The sequence below is a fragment of the Anomalospiza imberbis genome, chromosome Z (assembly GCF_031753505.1).
Source record: "Anomalospiza imberbis isolate Cuckoo-Finch-1a 21T00152 chromosome Z, ASM3175350v1, whole genome shotgun sequence".
NCBI classification, from domain to species: Eukaryota; Metazoa; Chordata; class Aves; order Passeriformes; family Viduidae; genus Anomalospiza; species Anomalospiza imberbis.
Window position 1 is genome coordinate 65,917,954 of NC_089721.1, and position 18,303 is coordinate 65,936,256.

The following is an 18,303-nucleotide window of genomic DNA, read 5'->3' on the forward strand; positions in this document are numbered from 1 at the left end:
ACTTAGGGATGTCCCCCTGTGGTTTCACAAGTACTATGGCTATCAAATGGTTAAGACAACACTGTTACTGATTCTCATTTATCATGATTTTAGAGCTTTTTTTCTGTCCTTTTCATTGTTATAATGAACAGAATACTGATTTTTATTGTTATCATAAATGAACTAGTTATTTTACTCGCTGTACCCATGCCACAGATGTGAAGAACTCATGCAAGTCTTGCTGTTCGAGAAATCTGATAGTTCTGGCCTGGAGGAAGTTGTGTATACATTTAAATTGTATTTGCATTTTTCTTAGACTTTCTCATGTTTTCTGACTGAAATATTCTAGTGTTTACATGCTCTACTTGTTGGCAATTCAGTTAGTCCTAAGGTATTTCTTAGAGTTGATTCACAAAGCTTTGAAGTTGCACCTCCAGTTTCAAGTGTGATGGAATCTCCCAAAGTACTTACCAGAAATATTTTTTGAAATGTAAATACTTTCATGGAGAACCTAGAAAATATATGGCAAAATAAGCCTTTTCTGTGTATTCTGTTTTCTTTTTAATTGGCTGTTGTTCCCATGTATCACATACTTCCTTCTTATATTTAAGTGGATATTCTTGAGTTTGGATATGCTTTTTCTAAAGCATATCCAAAACTGTTATGATGGAAGAGGAAAGGAGAGGGACTGGAAGGAGCTTTTCAGATTACTTCCAGAATTCATCATATAAGTAGATTTTTCTACTGAAGATTAATTGTAATGCTGATTTCAGAGGCTAAGTAGCATAACACAGAAGGTTTGAAGCAAATGTAAGCAGGTGTATTGTTCCACTAACCCTGATGTCTGTATGAAACTGTACTTTTTTTTCTTTTGGAGAACTGTTACGTTAGATTTCAGAAAACTGAAAAAGCCTTCTTTGACAAATGCTAAGAGTTTAATTTTACTGCATGATTCATTTCGGAATAGATGTGTTTGTCAAACTCAATTTTTGTACAGTCATGTAGGAGTTTCAGTCTAATTTACCTGTAGAAAATTTTTTCATATCTGTGTTGTTCTGGTGCATCTGCAATATATATGCATATACTGTGGGGAATGTCATTAGGAAAGTCTGCATTTTTAATGCAGCTGGTCATCAAGCTTTTGGGAACTTACATGCTAAGAAATTGATACTTGGTTTTATGGATACCTGTATAAACTCATTCACTATAGGTCACTACAGAAAATAATTCTGCAACCCCTTGCATTTTGCACAACTTCTAATTCCACTTGAGTCCTGTATTCCATTAAATTTACTTTCCATCAATTATTTCTATGAAAATACTTATTCCCATTTCAGTTTTTCTATGCCTCAGTCTGATTTCTAGTGGCTAAATTAATTAAATATTTAGTAGGTGAGTGCTGCAAAGCTTGATTAGAAATGAATAATTAGACTCTCTGTCTTAAAGTGGAATTATAAGTGATATGGTGGATGTAGTAGAGGTCTCAGGCAACCATGCTCATGTATTGGGCACAAAAAAAAAGGTCAGACATAACTGGCAATGAAAGATTTATCTTGAACTTCACCTTTTTAAAAGCTTAGCTTCAGAGCAGCTGTTAAGATTTGGTTTCTCAGATTTCAGGTTTTCTTGCAGTTTCTATCTTGTCCTGGAAGGACTCTAACAATCTTCTTAACTGTAGCTTACAAGTGGTTGCCTGTTCATTCTGAGATGGTTCTTCACTCAGTGGTTCAGGAAGTGAGGCATAGGTTCAACCTCTTAATTCAGCTTACGGTGATATGATGGAGTGTTTAAGCCTGCTGTTCAAACTACTAGTGCACCAATCTAAAGCTCAAATTGTTAGATTTAAGACTGACTTAAGGGGCCATATTCATACTGACCTATCTAAGTATGGACATTTGTGTACTGCTCTGAAGGTGATTTGGATAGGGAGGCTTTCTCTTTTCTGTGTTCTATGGGATCTTTAGGTGAAGAGGTAGGTAGAGGACTATGAAGTTTAAATATACTGGCCACTTTCCAATTACAATATCTAGTAAATGGAATTGTAATAATTTATATAAAACACCAAGATATGGTATCTGGCTGATGCATATTTGCCCATTGAGATCTTATATTCAGGAATAGAGTCTTGATTTCTAAGTGTTTCCATTCATCCCCTCAGGAAAGAGAATGTATTTATATTTAAATTTTCTAAGAATAGGAAGAAGTAACCTACTTAAGGAACCACCTTGAATATGGAAGATGTCTTTTGTACTGGAGCTATAAAGATGGAAATGGTACAAAGGCTGAAGGAGAGAAAATTGTAAATTACAGCAGAGATTTATGTTGGATTTTTGTGCTTTGAATGGAGGAAGAATATTTGCTAAAATACTGCTGAAAAACTGGGGTTGTTCTTAGAGGAAAACTAATCATGCTGATCCTGTTGCAATTCACAGAAGGTAACAGAATTAGGCCTCAAGAAATGGATCACGGACACAAATGTTTTTCACTTAGAATTACTTTAGTGATATAATATGTTAAGGGAGCATAAAATGGAAAAAAATGTAAGAACATCTTTCTACTTACTCTCTTTAGAATACTTTACTGTTTCTCTGGAAAACAGATTTGATCAAACAGTGGGAAGGTGTTATGAGCAGAATCTTGGGAATAAGAAGGGAAACACCTATCCTAACAGACACAGAGGTCAAGGAGAGAAAAGAGCTAAAGAGCTATTGAAAGTTAAAGAATGGTATGAAGAATTCCTTGTATGAAACAAAAGAGAAAGCAAGTCAGAAATAGAGCATAGATGGGATAATGAAAAAATGAACTGCTTGGAAGATGTTGAAATTGAAGTTAGAGTGGGAGACAAAATTATCTTGCTTTTTTCAGTTGACGGCATTCAGTTTAATAACCAGAGAGCAGTTGCAACAGTAAGAACCCTTTCCTATTAGTCTTTACCTTTAAACACACATCTCCAAATGCCTGATTTAATTTTGAAATAATCAATATGTAGCTGACATGAAAAAAAGTGTAGAAAAGGAATCAGAAATATGTTTGGTCTCTCCAAATAGAATATCTTCTCACAAGTACTTGTAAAATGCTGAAGCTCAGTGGTCCCTGAAGTGAGGGTTAAAATCATCTCCCAACATGCTTCAGAAAGACAGATATTTCCTGTGATTAGGAATTAATCAAAATACTTGGTATCCATCATAAGGAACCTGTTGAGTGACCATCTCTTTAAAGAACTAAGTTTTACATCCTTCTGCAAGATGTTAATTTTTACCCATAATGGTCATGACTGAAAAACTTTGGGCACTGACTTTAGGTCTGCATCTCTGCATCTGTCACACCTACTCTGAGACTAGTCATTAAGAAATGGCTTAGAACTGTATGGAAGTGTTAATGAGATGTGGCTGAGACCTAGAAAGGGACAAAAGTTCTCTCTTTTCCAGAAAATTAAGCTGTGTAGCTATATTTCCCTTAAATTCTACTGCAGATATTTCTGAAATTATTTATATAGTGTTGCAGCTAGTGGCAGTTTCTTCAGCATGTCTACATATTTCCTAAGTGAGAGAGAAAAATCACATCTGCGAGCATTATAGCTGTGCTGTTAAGCCTGCATGTGAACATAGCCTACACCAACAGGAGGAATTATTAGTGTGAAACCATCTTTTTCAGTTTTGAAGTATTATGTGCAAAGTTCTTGTATAATTTTAATTATTTTCAGTGGAAACAGTGCATCACCTCCTTGCCACTGTCAGTCTCAGCCCCCTCTGTGTTCCCTCTCCAGCTTTTGGGGAGGGAGAGCTGCTTTGCTCATTATCGTTTCTTAAACAGTTTTTTTTGTTCTCTTGCCTTTCTTTTTTTTTTTTTTTTCCCTTCAGCCTTCATCATTTTTACCTTTTAGGGAATGTTCCTGATTAAAAAAAAAAAAGACAAAAAAAAAAAAAGTTGTATTCTACCATAGTATGTGTGCTTCTTCAGGTATTTGAAGTTGTGTGTAATCTGTAATTACTTTTTTGAAAAAGAGTTTCATTCCTTCTGACAGGGGGGCATAAAAATCCTCTAGAGACTTAAACCACTGCCGAAGACTATGTGATGATTACTTTCTGTTCCCTAAGTGCAGACACTGTGCTCTGTCATTACAGAATGGAAGTGCTTGAAAGTTCTGCTTTGCTCTTGCAGACAAATAAACTTACTCAAAAATTAATTTTACTTTTTAAACTGTAAAAGTGATATGTTGACAAACTGAGACGGGAGAAAAGAAATTATGTCAGTCCAGGTGATAAGTCATGAGATTGCTCTTTGGCACTAGCAGGAGTTACTTGAACTTGATGGGTTCAGTCAGCTTCAACTTGAGTGTTACTTCTGCTTTGTAATATTTTCTGACATTCATGTGCAGAGCTTGATATGTTATTATGTCAACCTACGTACCAGTGTGACATATAATAGGTACTTTTTTGCACAAATTTTAAACTACTTGTTTAAATAGCCTGAGCAACAGATGGCCTGGTTGACGGAATGAGCAGTTCTTGGAACTGTAAAACTCACAGTACTTGGAAAATTCAGCACATTTTATGCTTTTATCTTACACCTTTTTACTTCTGTAAAATCTGTAATTATATGCTTAAAAGAACCTTGAATTAGACATTTTGGATTTGATGACATTTTTAAATTGTTCCTTTCTTAGTGCTGAGTCTGATAGGTTTTAAGGTTGCTCTGTGTTAATTAGGCCCCATTTCAAGCTGTCAAACTGCTATTGTTACAAACTATTACCACTCCCTCCACCCACATGATTTGCTGAGTGCAGAGTAATACAGCATTACAAGCAGGCTTGAAATACAGTGTAGCAAGATGAAGCTGCAAGGATCTGTTTTGCCTTTTGAATATTTTTCTTTATCCTGTGGGTAACTGTGGACATTATTATCACTTTAGATTTTTGTTTTTAATTAATTTTGTAGCCAGTCTGTTGTCTTCAAATATAACACATGCATGTGAAGTGCTTGTTTGATTAAGGGCAGCTATCAGTGATCTTATATATGTGTTTTTAGTGTTTCCATATGTGACACCCAAAGGCATTAATGGCATAGACTTTAAAGGAGAAGCTATAACATTCAAGGCAACTACTGCTGGAATCCTTGCTACACTCTCTCATTGCATTGAACTCATGGTAAAACGTGAAGAAAGCTGGCAAAAAAGGCTAGATAAGGTAAGATAATTTTCCTTTTACTTTTGTTGAAAAAAAACTTTCTTTAGCTTGAAATAGAAATTTCAAATAAGCTGTTACTAACTTCTGTACTCAAACAACTGGTTTTATTTTTATGTACAGCATTTATTAATTTCAGGTGCTTAAATTATTAACCCTATAAATCAGGTGCTTAAATTATTAACCCTATAAAATGTTAAGGAGCCTTGTTCTGAGTGGTGATACAGTAGCTGTTTGCATCATGGTCTTTTTTTCACAGCACTTATTCAGATAGTAGTCCTATATTCTTTATATCTGTAAAGAACCTGAAATTATCCCATAGTAGTAAGTGTATTGCTTACAGCCCTCTGACATAGACCTAATTGTCTGTGCATGCAAAATGATGTGTAAGTGTCTGAAATGTTTTAGTATGAGAAGAGGTGGTGACAGCATTGGAGAGAACAACCAGTTCTAACTTTATATGTCTCCTCAAGATAAAATTATTTCACTGTCCTCTAGGATATTGGTGAGATTAAGTTATACTTTATACTAATCAGTTAAATCTTCTGTGTCATGTGAGAATATATGTTATTCTAGGCAGTGATAGTTCATTCTGAACCTGCTCAACCAGTGTAACATCTCTAAAGGAGCAGTGTCTTCTTGTCTGAGATCTGGTGTTGGAGGTATGGCAGGTTGGACTTCAGGCTTTAATTTCTAGAATTTTGCCATTGCTGGCTGGTGTACACTGTAGCTTCCTGTTCTCCTTCCATGTTTAGATGTGGAATATACCATACATCAAATCTTACTCTAATTAGTGATAGACTATTCAAAGAATGAACATATCCAGACAAAATATATCCATATTTGAATCCTTGACTCTGTCTTCTGTATTTTTTGTGCATATGTCAAAGGCCTGACCCTGTGTCACTGTATTGTGACTTCCGTCAACAATTCTTTACTGGCTCAGCTGAGCATTGGAAGAATTATGGTAGGTCCAAGACTTGAAGCTTGTTTGTAGGATCATAGAGGAGTTCAGGTTGGATAGAGACTTCAAGAGCGTTCTCCTGCTCTAACCTTCATCTTAAAGTAAGGACAGTTTGAGTCAGACAGTTTGAGTCAGGGCATTATCAAGGCTGTAGACAGCCCAGCTCTTCTAAGCAGGTCTGCTCCTCACCTGTTGTTAGAGTGAAAGAGTTTTGCCTTATATACAGTTGGAGTAACTTTTATTTGAGTATCTGATGCTTATTTTTCAGCCTTCTCCTGTAAACTGTGAGGAGACTGGCTCAGTTTCTTTGTTAGTTTATTGAACATATTGGAAGGCTACTGTTAGATGCCACAGCAAAAGCCTTCCCTGTGCTGGACAAACACTCTTCATTTGTGTTGATGAGACTTTCCTCAGAGCATGTTTTCCTTGCCAGTAGTTCAGTATATTTTAATAAAGAATAATATGTTAAAATGTAATTTGAAAATATTTAGGTTTGGGTTTTGTCACTTTTTTTGTTGTCTTGTGACCTAGCTTTAAAGCACTTGTTGACGATGCAAGTGGTTAGCAAATTCAAGCCTAAATTTCACTTGGGGTCTCATGGAACTAATATCTCATACAACATGACTAAGTACCTTTTAAAGGGGCTCACAAACTTCTTTCAACTTCTTTTCCTGGGACTTAAAAGGAGCAAAAGCTCCTGAAACCTTAGCGTTTTCAACTTGCTCTGCTTTGGCAGACTTGAAACTTTCAAAATGGCCCATTTGTCAATGATATTTTCTGGGATTTAGAGGACAATCATGGTATTAAGTACCTTAATTAGTATATAAAGTAATTACTTTGTATCGCTGTCTTTGCTCACCTTGTGGAAGAGGAGATTTTTTCTTGAATGAAATAACTAGACTTGTGGTGGGATAGCCTTGGCAGAGAGTGAAATGCTCACCACCTCTTTAGCAGGATTAGAGGGAAAAGTAGAATGAGAAAGCTTGTGTGTCAAGAGAAAGACAGGAAGATTGCTCCCTGGATTTTATCACAGCAGAACATTCTTGACATGTGGAAAATCAACGTGTTGCTGACTTAAAACAATGGGAAGTTAATGGGAGACAGAAGAACAGCAGAATACATTTTCTTGCCCCTTTTCCCGAGGTCATCTTCATTCCTTCCCTGTAGGCTCCTCCACCTAGAATCGTAAAATCATTAAGGTTGGAAAAGACCTCAAATCTTATCAAGTCCAATGGTTAACCTAACCCTTCCAGGTCCACCAGTAAACCATGTTCCTGATTGCCACATCTACACCTTTTTTAACATTGCCAGGGTCAGTGATACCAGCACTTGCCAGAGCAGGGCAGTCTGTCCCAATGCTTCTCTGCCCTTTCAGTGGAGAACTTCCTCCTAATATCCAGTCTAGCCCTCCCCTGCTGCAGCTTGAGACTCTTTCCTCTTCTGCTCCTGCTTGTTACCTGGGAGAAAAGACCAAGCCCACCTGGCTACAGCCTCCTTTCAGGCAGTTGTAGAGAGCCATGACATTGTCCTTGAGCCTCCTTTTTTTCCAGACTAGACACCCCCAGCTCCCTCAGCCACTCCTCACAGGAGTTGTGCTTCAGACCCTTCATTAGCTCCATTGCTCTTCTTTTGACATCATCTTGACATCCTTGCTGAAGTGAGGGTCCCAAAACTCAGCACAGGATTTGAGGTGTGGCCTCATCCGTTCTGAATACAGGGGGACAATCCTTGCCCTGCTCCTGCTAGCCACACTACTGTTGATCCAGGCCAGGATGCCGTTGGCCTTCTTGGCCACCTGGGCACACCCTGGCTCACGTCCAGCCACTGTCACCAGCACCCCCAGGTCCTTTCCAGCCACTCTGCCCCAGCCTGTGGCGCTGCCTGGGGTTGTTGTGACCCAAGGGCAGGACCCAGCACTGGTCCTTGTTGAACCTCACACCACTGGCCTCGGCCCATGATCCAGCCTGTCCAGATCCCTCTGCAGAGCCTTCCTGCCCTCCAGCAGATCAGCACTCCCACCCAGCTTTGTGTCACTTGCAAACCGCCTGAGAGTGCACTCAATCCCCTTGTCCTGATCAGCTGTAAAGATATGAACCATGACTTGCCCAAATATTGAGCCGTGCCAACAGCACTGGTGACCAGCCACCAGCTGGATATAATCCATTCACCACCACTATTTGGGCCCAGCCATCCAGACAGATGTTTCTTAACTAGCGAAGAGTATACTCAGCCAAACCATGGGCTGCCATTTCCTCCAGGATAATGCTGTGGGAAATAGTGTCAAAGGCTTTACTGAAGTCTAGACAGATGACATTCACAGCCTTTCCCTCATCCACTAAGTAGGTCACCCTGTCATGGAAGCTCAGGTTGGTAAGGCAGGACCTGCCTTTCACAAACCCCTGCTGGCTGGGCTGATTGTCCAGTACGTGCTGTGTGCTCTCACTTGAGGTAGTATGTTCCATAACTTTACTGCCTGCTAGCAGCAGACAGTGCAGGGTGAGGAATGGAGCGTTTGTAATTAGTCCAAAACTTCATCTTTGCTATTTCTTCCACCTCATACTTTTTCCCAGCTCTAATTCGAGTAGCTCTAGTGCCTCCATTGGTGACAGCCCTATGGGAAAAAAAAAAATCTGTTGCTATGTGGATCCTTCATGGGATGTGGTTACTTCAGGAACACCCCTGCAGTTTGGACCTAATATATTCTCTGCCCTGGAGCTGCACCTCCTCATCTTCATGGTCTGGGCATCTCCTGTGTGATTTCTCACTTTTTCTTCCAATACTTCTCTCCACAGAGTGTTTTTTACTCCTTTTCTTTTACCCTTAGAGAAGTGTCACATACGTGGTGGATAGGCTAAGCCGTGTGTTGCAGTGAGTCTGTTTTGGAGCTGGCAAGAGCCACCTGTGTCTGCCACAAGGCAGCCCCCAGTCTCCTCCCGCAAATGCTACCCGTGTGAGCAGCACCTTGATGCCTACACCCTTAATTACAGCAATTGACTGTATTCAGACCTCTGCTACCATTATTCCACAGTGGTAGAGCTGCTTTTGGTTTAGTTTTTATCTTTTCATTTTAGTGCTTAAACATCACTTTTTAATAGTAACTTCTATAACTATGGGCCTGATCAAAAGACATTGCTTTTCATATGATAGATGATAGATGTGGGATAATAATGGTATAGATCTTTCTACTTTCAGTTTTCTTGAATCTGTCTGTAAATGTCTCTAAAAAGGAAATAAATATTGTGAGATGATAGAAGTATAGATTCTATGGTTAATTTTCTTTCACTACCAGAATAGTGAAATGTCCAGAATGAAATGGATGTGAAACATGTAGTATTATCTAAAGTTATTGTAGTTACAGCTTTTCTTTCCACCTTTTATACTTAGCTCTTAGGATCTTGAGCTTGACTTTTTGTTACCAGTGCAGTATATAATACATTGAATGTATTTTAAAACAGACTTTTCTTAAAATGTATACACATTATATACACAAAGGATTTTGTCATTAGTATCTGACCCACTGTTCTACTTGCGACAAAGTCTTTGTGATAATGTTTTTCTTGATGTCTTGACTGCTGCAGCATTTTTCTTTTCTTGTTTCTTCCTTCTCTAATATTATTGCCAAGGGAAGCTGGCAAATTTGGACAGTCATGTTTTGACACATGTGAATTGTAACTAATTTGCAGATTAAATTACAGAAAGTGTGGGGATTTGGGGTGAGTGGGAGGAGTTATATTTTAGGTGGGGTCTGTTTTGTTTTTCATTCCAAGTCTGGTAAAATTTCTGTACTTTTCTCAGTGACTTATACTCAAGTCATGCTTTATGTATCTTCAGGACTTTCCAGTTCCTTTCAAAAAGGATAAACATGCAAAATTTTGTGAAATCTGTTAGCAGGTACTGCCTCTTGATTGTTTCAGAAGGGGAAAGCCTTTAGTCACAGTTAAGGACAATATTGTCTCCATCAAAGTGCTTTTTTTTCTTTCTTCCATTCTTCCTTTCTTTCTTCCTTCCTTTCTTCCTTTCTTTCTTTCTTTCTTCCTTTCTTTTGTTAGTGTGTGTGGAAAGCTATACTACCTTGTTCTACATCAAAAGTATTGCCTAACTGGAAAATGTGTTCAAGGGAATGTTACCAGCAAATTCCCAGTTAGTAAACTCAGCTTTTCAGTATTGATTTAGGGTTTTCCACTGAATCTTTACATTTCGATTTGGGTTGCTGAATAATTATACCCATATCTGCAAGAAGTGTATGATGTCCACCTGTTAGACGTAACTTGTTTCATCTGAAGTGATTTTGAAAGGGGATAGAGAAACATCTTGCAAAAAAGCTGATTTTTGCAAGAATTTCAGAAGTGTTTATAGTTTTTTCATGGAAAATATTTGGCTGTATGCAGAATTTGTAAAGGCAATATTAGACTTAGTCTGATTTTGGCATTACAATTGTTTTATTCAAAATAGGCAATGATATAATCACTATCAGGTTTGTACTTAGACTGGCTCCTATTACAGTCACAACCTGTTACAGGAGAAGGCTATCAAATTGCACTCTGTATGGAGTCCACAAAATTATTCACATTGCCCTAATTATAGATACAAACTTGTTAGTGTATCACTACATTCAGCATGTTAGCTTTTTGCCAGTTTTAGTTTTTACCCTTTGTTATACCTGCCCAAGTATCTGTGCCAAGGAAGTTTATATGAAATGTCAGATACAAAGTATGACTCTGAATGAAGAGGGAACAACTGTGCTTAAACTAGAAACCAGTTTTTGCTTGCTGGTCTGGTTTCTTCCACATGACTTAGAAGGTATCCTCAAGGTAGCTAGTTCCCCAAACTTTTTATTATATATGCATGTATATTGGCACATAGAATGCATACATGCAAATAAATCAGAAACTCATCAGCTTTGCAGTTGCTGCTTGGAAAAAACACTACCCTGGCCATTCCATTTATTGGCATGTTGACAATTCATTTTTGCTGCATCAAATGGTCATGTAATTTTACAGGAGACAGAGAAAAGGAGAAGAATTGAAGACGCATACAAAAATGCTGTGACAGAACTGAAGAAAAAGTCCCACTTTGGGGGGCCAGACTATGAGGTATGAATTCTACTTTAGAAAATTTTTATAGCACTATGACTTTTTCTAGTGGGTTGACCCTGGTTACCAGATGCCCACTAAGCCACTCTACTACTCCCCTCAGGTGGACGGGGAGAGAGAATATATTGAAAGTCTTGTGGGCTGAGATACAGACAGGGAAAGGTTACTCACCAAATGCTGACAGAGGCAAAACAGACTCAGCTTGGGGAAATACCGCTTAATTACTAATCAGAACTTAAAACCACACTTCCCCTACCCCGCTCTTCTTCCTAGGTTTAACTTCACATCCAAATTTTCTGCCTTCTATCCCTCAGCTGTGCAGAGAGAAGAGGAACGGGGGTTGTGGTCAGTTCCTCTCACATTGTCTCTGCCCCTCTTACCTCATCATAGGGAGCACTCATTACACTCTTACCCTTCTCCAGTGTGGGATTCCATCCCACAGGAGACAGTTCTCCATGAACTCTTCCAACATGAGTCCTTCCCATGGACTGCAGTTCTTCATGAACTGCTCTGCATGAGTCTTCCCCACAGGATGCAGTCCTTCTAGGAACAAGCTGTTCCAGCATGGGTTCACAGTCCTGCCAGTAAACTTGCTCCAGCATGAGCTTCCCTCCATGGGGCCACAGGTCCTGCTGGAAGCCTATTCTTACGTGGGCTTCCCACAGGATCACATCATTCTTTGGACATCCACCTGCTCCAGTGTGGGCTCCTCAGTGGGCTACAGGTGGATCTCTGCTCCTCCATGGACCTTCCATGGGCTGCAGGGGAGCAGCTGCTTCACTGTAGTCTTCACCAGTGGCTGCAGGGAAATCTCAGCATGTGGAGCACCTCCTACCCCTCCTTCACCCCTCCTTGATCTGGTACCTACTGAGCTCTTTCTCTCACATACTCTAACTCCACTCTTCTCCAGCTGCAGTTTTTTTCCCCCTTGTTAAATACATTATCCCAGAGGTGCTACCATAGTCACTGTTGGGCATGGCCTTGGGCAGTGGCAACAGCAGGTCCATCCTAGAGCCAGCTCATACTGTCTCAGTTGGACGTGGGGGAAGCTTCTATCAGATTCCCACAGAAGCCACCCCTGTAGCCACTTCAGCTACCAAAACCTTACTACAGTAACACAATACACTTTTAAAATTGGGTTGTTTCCTAAAGAGGCAAAGTGAAGTTTCACAAGCCAGTGCAAGCGTAATTTACAAGTGTGTTCATGCCAAATTTACTTTTTCACCTTGGAAACTGAAACTGCATGAAGAATCTCAGTCCTTAATTTCTTGAGTGGAAGTATATCCTAACCTTTGATATTTTGCTTTTGTCTGAAGTATGTCTCTTACAGATATTTCTGTTGGTTTTTTCTTACTTTCTCGTACATTTGATACCACTTATATGTAATTGTAATTTACCTTTTTATTTGTTCAGCTGTAGAGATAAGTAAAAAAAAAAAAAAAAAAAAAAAAAACAAAACAACTCTGACAGCAGAGACTGTCCTAGAAGATGACATTTAATTTTAACTGATTTTTAATCTGTCACTGCCACTTGAAATACTATGTTTTCAAATTCATATTTTAAGTTCCTTGCTTCTGTTAAATTGCATTTCATCAGCATTCTCCTCAGTGATATATTTAGTTCTATCCTAAGATGCATAAACCGACCTTTGAAAAGTAATAATGGTTTAGGTTGGAAGGGACATTAAAGATTATCTAGTTCCAATATTCCTGCCATGGGCAGGGACTCATCCCAGTAGACCAGGTTGCTTAATGCCCCATCCAGCCTGGCCTTGAACACTTCCACAGATGAGGCATCCACACTTACGTAAGCTAGTTCACCTGTAATACAGTAAGCTTGACCCTTTCATGTACATTAATGAAACATGTTTCTACTTTCAAGTCATAGCCTGAGAAATAGCAGTAGTACTGCACAGATCTTTAAGATACTTGACATTAGATTAATTATTGTCACTGAGACATTCACTGTAAAAGAATTAAATAAATAGGAAGTTGAACTTTGTCTACTTGGTTATTAACCCAGCTGCTTCTTCCAGGTGTCACTGCTGATACACAATTTTGGGTTGTTTTTTTTTTTTTTTTAATTTGCAGGACTAGGTTGTTTTACAATACAGTAAAAGCAGTAAACCTGATTTTATTAAATTACCATTTTTAATTAGTAGACTAGAGTTTTCAGTCCTTGACTTACCTGTACCTGCTGTTTAGTGTAAAACTGTTGTTTCCAAGAATGTTCTATAGAGATCCCCAAAATTCGGTCTTCCCTTGTTCTATTTTTGAACACAGGTGAATATCCGTGCCTTTAGGCACTGAAATACTTGTAAGGAGTCTAACTACATGGTTATGTTAATAGATGTATTTTACTGACACTGTAAACATTTTCAAGAGAAGACATTTATTAATTAAGTCCTAAATTTGGAGTCAAAGCATACTGACACTATTACTCACTTTCCTGGGGTTTTTTCTTCTTTAGGTAACTATCATTAAATTGTTGTCAGAGGAAGACACTTCCTTTAACAAGTAAAGATTTTCAGAGAACTTGTAATCTCAGAATATTGGTGAAAATATTTGAGATCTGTAGAAGAAATTTGCTCCCATCAGTTACATATAAAATATAAATATGTATTTCTAATGTTAAATTGAAGCGGAACTTTTATGTCTCCAGGATTTTTAACTAGTTTTTTTTTTTTTTTTTTTCTTATGCTAAGGAGGGTCCTAATAGTCTGATTAATGAAGAAGAATTCTTTGATGCTGTTGAAGCTGCTCTTGACAGACAGGATAAAATGGAAGAACAGGTACTAAAACTTGAAAAATGTGTTAATGATGAGCACTTCCTGAGAGACTTCTGTGTTTTACAGTCTGTCCTGAGGTGTATCTCTTGAAGCTCCAGTTAGTTTATTCTGACACTGATCAGGAAATTCCCCTTACTATTTTTACATTAAAATATTGTTGCTTAATGCTAATTTTGAGAAAGTAACTTCATAGCTTGTCTAGAAAAAAATAGTATAAATGCTAAGTTTATTGAATGTCTCTAGTTTCTAATTCCTAAATAAATGTCTTGTATGAAAATTATATATATGTGATTATAGATAATCACATATAAGAATGTTAAGATAAAATATCAAATACCACTGTCTCTCAAAATATCAGCTGTCTCTCAAAATCTAATAATTGAGCCTAAGTTTCTTTTTACTTCAGTGATACGTGGAATAGGAAAGACATTGTTCTGCCTGGCTACTTCACTAACTCATTTTTTTAATACAATTCAGTGACAAGTATCAAAAAGGGATAAGGTGCATTCTAGAAAATAGAGTATGAGAAAGTATAGTAGCATATAAAACGAGAGGGAATAACAAAGTCTTGCATCCTTTGTCATAAAAGACTTTATGCTTAGGAATGTAGTGAATAACAATGACTTGAGAATGAAATTACTTTCTAGTGGACCTGTATTTTCCAACAGAGTTTACCCTATGTTGGGATCTCTTAGCAAAGAATAAAGGTTTTGAATGACTATAATAGTACTACATGGATCTTTAATGCTGCCAGTGTGTTTTCCTTAGCTTAGAAATACACCTTGAAGTTTAGATTAATTCAGTCTTCAGGCCCACTCACTGAGAATTCCAGTGGGATGACAGCTTCATGCCTGTCATGGACAGCATTCGTTGTTGTAGTGACTATATAGATTGAGCATGACTCACTTTTGTTTCACAGTCCACCCTGTAGCAGCTGACTAATAATAATTAAACCTATGTTGTTGCAGTCCCAAAGCGAAAAGGTTAGATTACACTGGCCAACATCCTTACCTTCTGGAGATGCATATTCTGCTGTGGGGACTCATCGATTTGTGCAAACGGTAAGATATTTATCCTGATCTTCTCAGAATAATGGGCTGGTCTGTGCTGTTTCTATGTAATATTTTGTATGGGTAGCTGAGATTTTTTTCTGTGTTTCTAGTAACTTCCAGTGGCCTACTCATTTTTGAAAAAAAAGTAGCTGGAGCTGAAGAAGGACTGCTTTTGTCTTGGCTCAAAAATACTGATTTAAGAACCTGTTTAGAATATTCTTTATTTGTATCAGGCTTGTCAGGCAGAAAAAAATTAAATATCCCAATTGGCTAACTTCAGTATTTTCAAGATACCTTCACCCAGATTCATTGAATTTATTTTATTTTTAAAAAATAATAATCCAGTTGGTTGTATCAGGATTGGTTGACTTGTTTTTGAATGTTACTGGAAACACTATGCTCCTGTCAGGGCTACACTGGGAGCATAATATATAACAGGTGCATGAAATCAGCATTTGCTGCTGTGCTTGCTGCTTATGGTGCTTTTGTTTTCCTTTTCTTCATTATCTTGTGCTTGCAAGTTGGTACTGAACGCTCTGTTGTGCCTTTGTTCTGATTACTTGGTTTTTTCTTTGTCTGTCTCTGGTAGCCCTATAGTCGCTCTTCCTCCATGTCTTCCATTGATCTAGTCAGTGCCTCTGATGATGTTCACAGATTCAGCGCCCAGGTACTGTATTGATGTGTCAAGTGGGGGTTGCATATCTTTGCTTTATATCATCCTTTTCTCTAGAACCTGGGTTTTTTTCGTTTTTTGGTTTTTTGTTATGTCAATCACTGCTTGCTTTAAACTAGTACATTGAGACAAACAAAGGAGTTCTCTATTCCTGTACTAAATGGTTGTCTTTCTTTACATCCAGCTTGCATGCATACCACTTGTGCAGAGGCCCAAATCTTGTGAAACTATTTGGTTTACTTCAATAGCTTTAATAAAAAGGTCTATATTTTGAAAATTTTGTATCTCTAGTTGTAATGAAAGTAGAATAACGTGCTTTACAGAGGCTAGAGATGGTCTTTGCTTCAGATTGAATAGTTTTCTTGCTTTTAAATCAAAGGTTTGATTTTTGTCTGAAGTGTTAATTTGTAATGATATTAATACATTGAGTCTTATGGTTCACTATTGCCATTTTTTACCTCTATGACTAGTTTGATTACCAGAAGGCTATTAAACATGTTGACCAACAAGACTGGGTATGAGAAATCAAATTGAAGTGTTCATGTATATTCACTTGTCCTTCAAAAATTAAGTCTGACATCCTGAATATGTCAGTGTTGCCATAATGATATATTCCAGTAAGGTACAAAATTACTTCAGGTACTGACTAGGAAGGTGATAGTTTAGAGTAGAATTAGATGAGCATTTGCTTTTTAATCTCCGAAACAGTAGTTCAGATATGTTATTCATGCTATTTCTTTCCTTCTGTGGTCTGTATGTGATGGTGAATATGGAGCTTCCTTCTGGGATCAGCTCTTTGACAGGTTTTTTAAAAGCTCCAACCAATCTTTTTTTTTTTTTTTTTCCCAAACAAATGGAATTTATTTTTGTTTTTAACAGAGCCTGGAATTTTATTACCTGCAGACCTTACTACCAGCTCCATGAGCAGAACCACCACTTAAGGACTTGACTAGTGGACTAAAATTCCAAGACCTTTTGCAGTCAGTTTATTTCTGAAATCTGAACATACTGCAAGGGAAAAAGTATGCAATGACTATTGCACAACAGTGATAGGCTCATCGCTGGTACTCCAGTAGCTGAGTTAGTTTTCTAAGTTGTTTTTTCTTTGGGAAGAGGGGTAATAAAGTGAGGGGATAATAAAGTAAGGGAGTAATAAGTAATAGAAAGCAAGTTTGATTGCCAAGACAGGAACTAGTACTCTGTCAGGTTGTGGGTGCAGGGATCATTCAGAATAAGGGGAACTCATATTTTCCAAGATATGCAGGTGTCCCCATTTTCACCTGTTTTATGCCTGTGATAATATTTCTGTATTCATATGATAAGCCTGAGTTGTAGAGCACCACTGTGACTGCAGAACTGATCACTTACAAACACACCTGAGGTGGACCAGATCCTTATCACAATAATGCAAATTGTGGTTAAGTATCAGGATCAAATGGACTGGAGTAAAGTTGCTCTTTTTTCCTGCTGCACAGTTTATACTATGTGAAAGTTACTATGGAGTGCCTCCTAATTCAGTTTCAAGCTAATGGACTCACTACAGAAAGTATGAATATCCCCACATGCAGTTCCAGCCTCCAAGTATTTTCCCTAAAACAAATTTTTGCCAGACTAACAAGTCACTCCACCTACTGTACTCTGGAGTTTCAGTTCTACTGAACAAGACAACAGAGAGTATGATGAGAATAGCAGACCTTTTCATTCTACCTGCTATGGACTTTATTAAAAATCTATTAAAAATTGGCCTTTGTTCCCAGGCTGACAGTTTGCTTTAGGAAGGCAAATTAGTATCCTGGTTCTTAATAATTGTGATTTTTTTTCCTACACTTCCTGTGAATGAAGGGAATGTTGGTATTAGTAAAAGGTCAAGTAGTTATTTGCAGCCCTGTTTTTAAGACTGAGAAGTGTAAACATGTATTCTGATGGGAGCTGTTTCTTCGGTGTGTCTCTAGAAAGGCATTGTTGTCTCTACAAGCTGAGTGGGAGTTCAGATCACTTTTAAAGATCTGTCAGCTTTATAATAGGTTCTGAGTTGTTCTTAGGCCATTTAAAGGGAAAAATTTGCCACTCAAAGTTCAGGTGAAGGCTGTGTGGCATACAGGTTGCAAATATTTTTGCAGACCGTTCTTGTAGCCAGCTAGGAACTCAGAGGTAAGAGGGAGCCTTTCAGGTGGGAGAGAATCTTTGGATCTTGACTGTGCCTCTGAAATTGGTGCAAGTTTGTCAGATGGTGACCAGTTGCATAGACTAAATACAGTTTGTACAGACAATGTGCACAAGCAGGATGTATAAATACTGCATTTCCTGGTGAAACAGGAGTCTGTTTAGATTGCATTCCTGTGGATACCTCCTTCTCTTCTTTCCTTGATAGTTCCTTCATCCCTTTGCATCTAGCACGTAAAGCAAAAAGAATCAAAAGACAAAAGTAAATGTATAAAGTGTAGCTTTTTCCTTAATAAATTAAGAGATGGGATAGAAGATACGTAAGGGCCTGAAGGTATGGGAAGTAGGTGCTGACAGCATAGCAAGAATTCCTTTCTTAAAGCAGTGTGACCTAGTACTAAATAATTGA

General features: G+C 38.0%; 1 protein-coding gene across 6 annotated transcripts in view; it reads left to right on the forward strand.

The window, feature by feature from the left end:
• Positions 1-18,303, forward strand: part of CERT1 (ceramide transporter 1) — an 84,500-nt gene that overhangs the window by 55,780 nt on the left and 10,417 nt on the right. For 5 of the 6 annotated variants that reach the window (XM_068177241.1, XM_068177244.1, XM_068177245.1 and 2 more), the window contains 5 exons: positions 5,007-5,164; positions 11,126-11,218; positions 13,923-14,009; positions 14,975-15,067; positions 15,648-15,725. In XM_068177241.1, coding sequence (XP_068033342.1) covers positions 5,007-5,164; positions 11,126-11,218; positions 13,923-14,009; positions 14,975-15,067; positions 15,648-15,725 — 509 coding nt within the window. The remainder of the gene's footprint in view (positions 1-5,006; positions 5,165-11,125; positions 11,219-13,922; positions 14,010-14,974; positions 15,068-15,647; positions 15,726-18,303) is intronic. The other variant, XM_068177243.1, reaches the window with a different exon arrangement.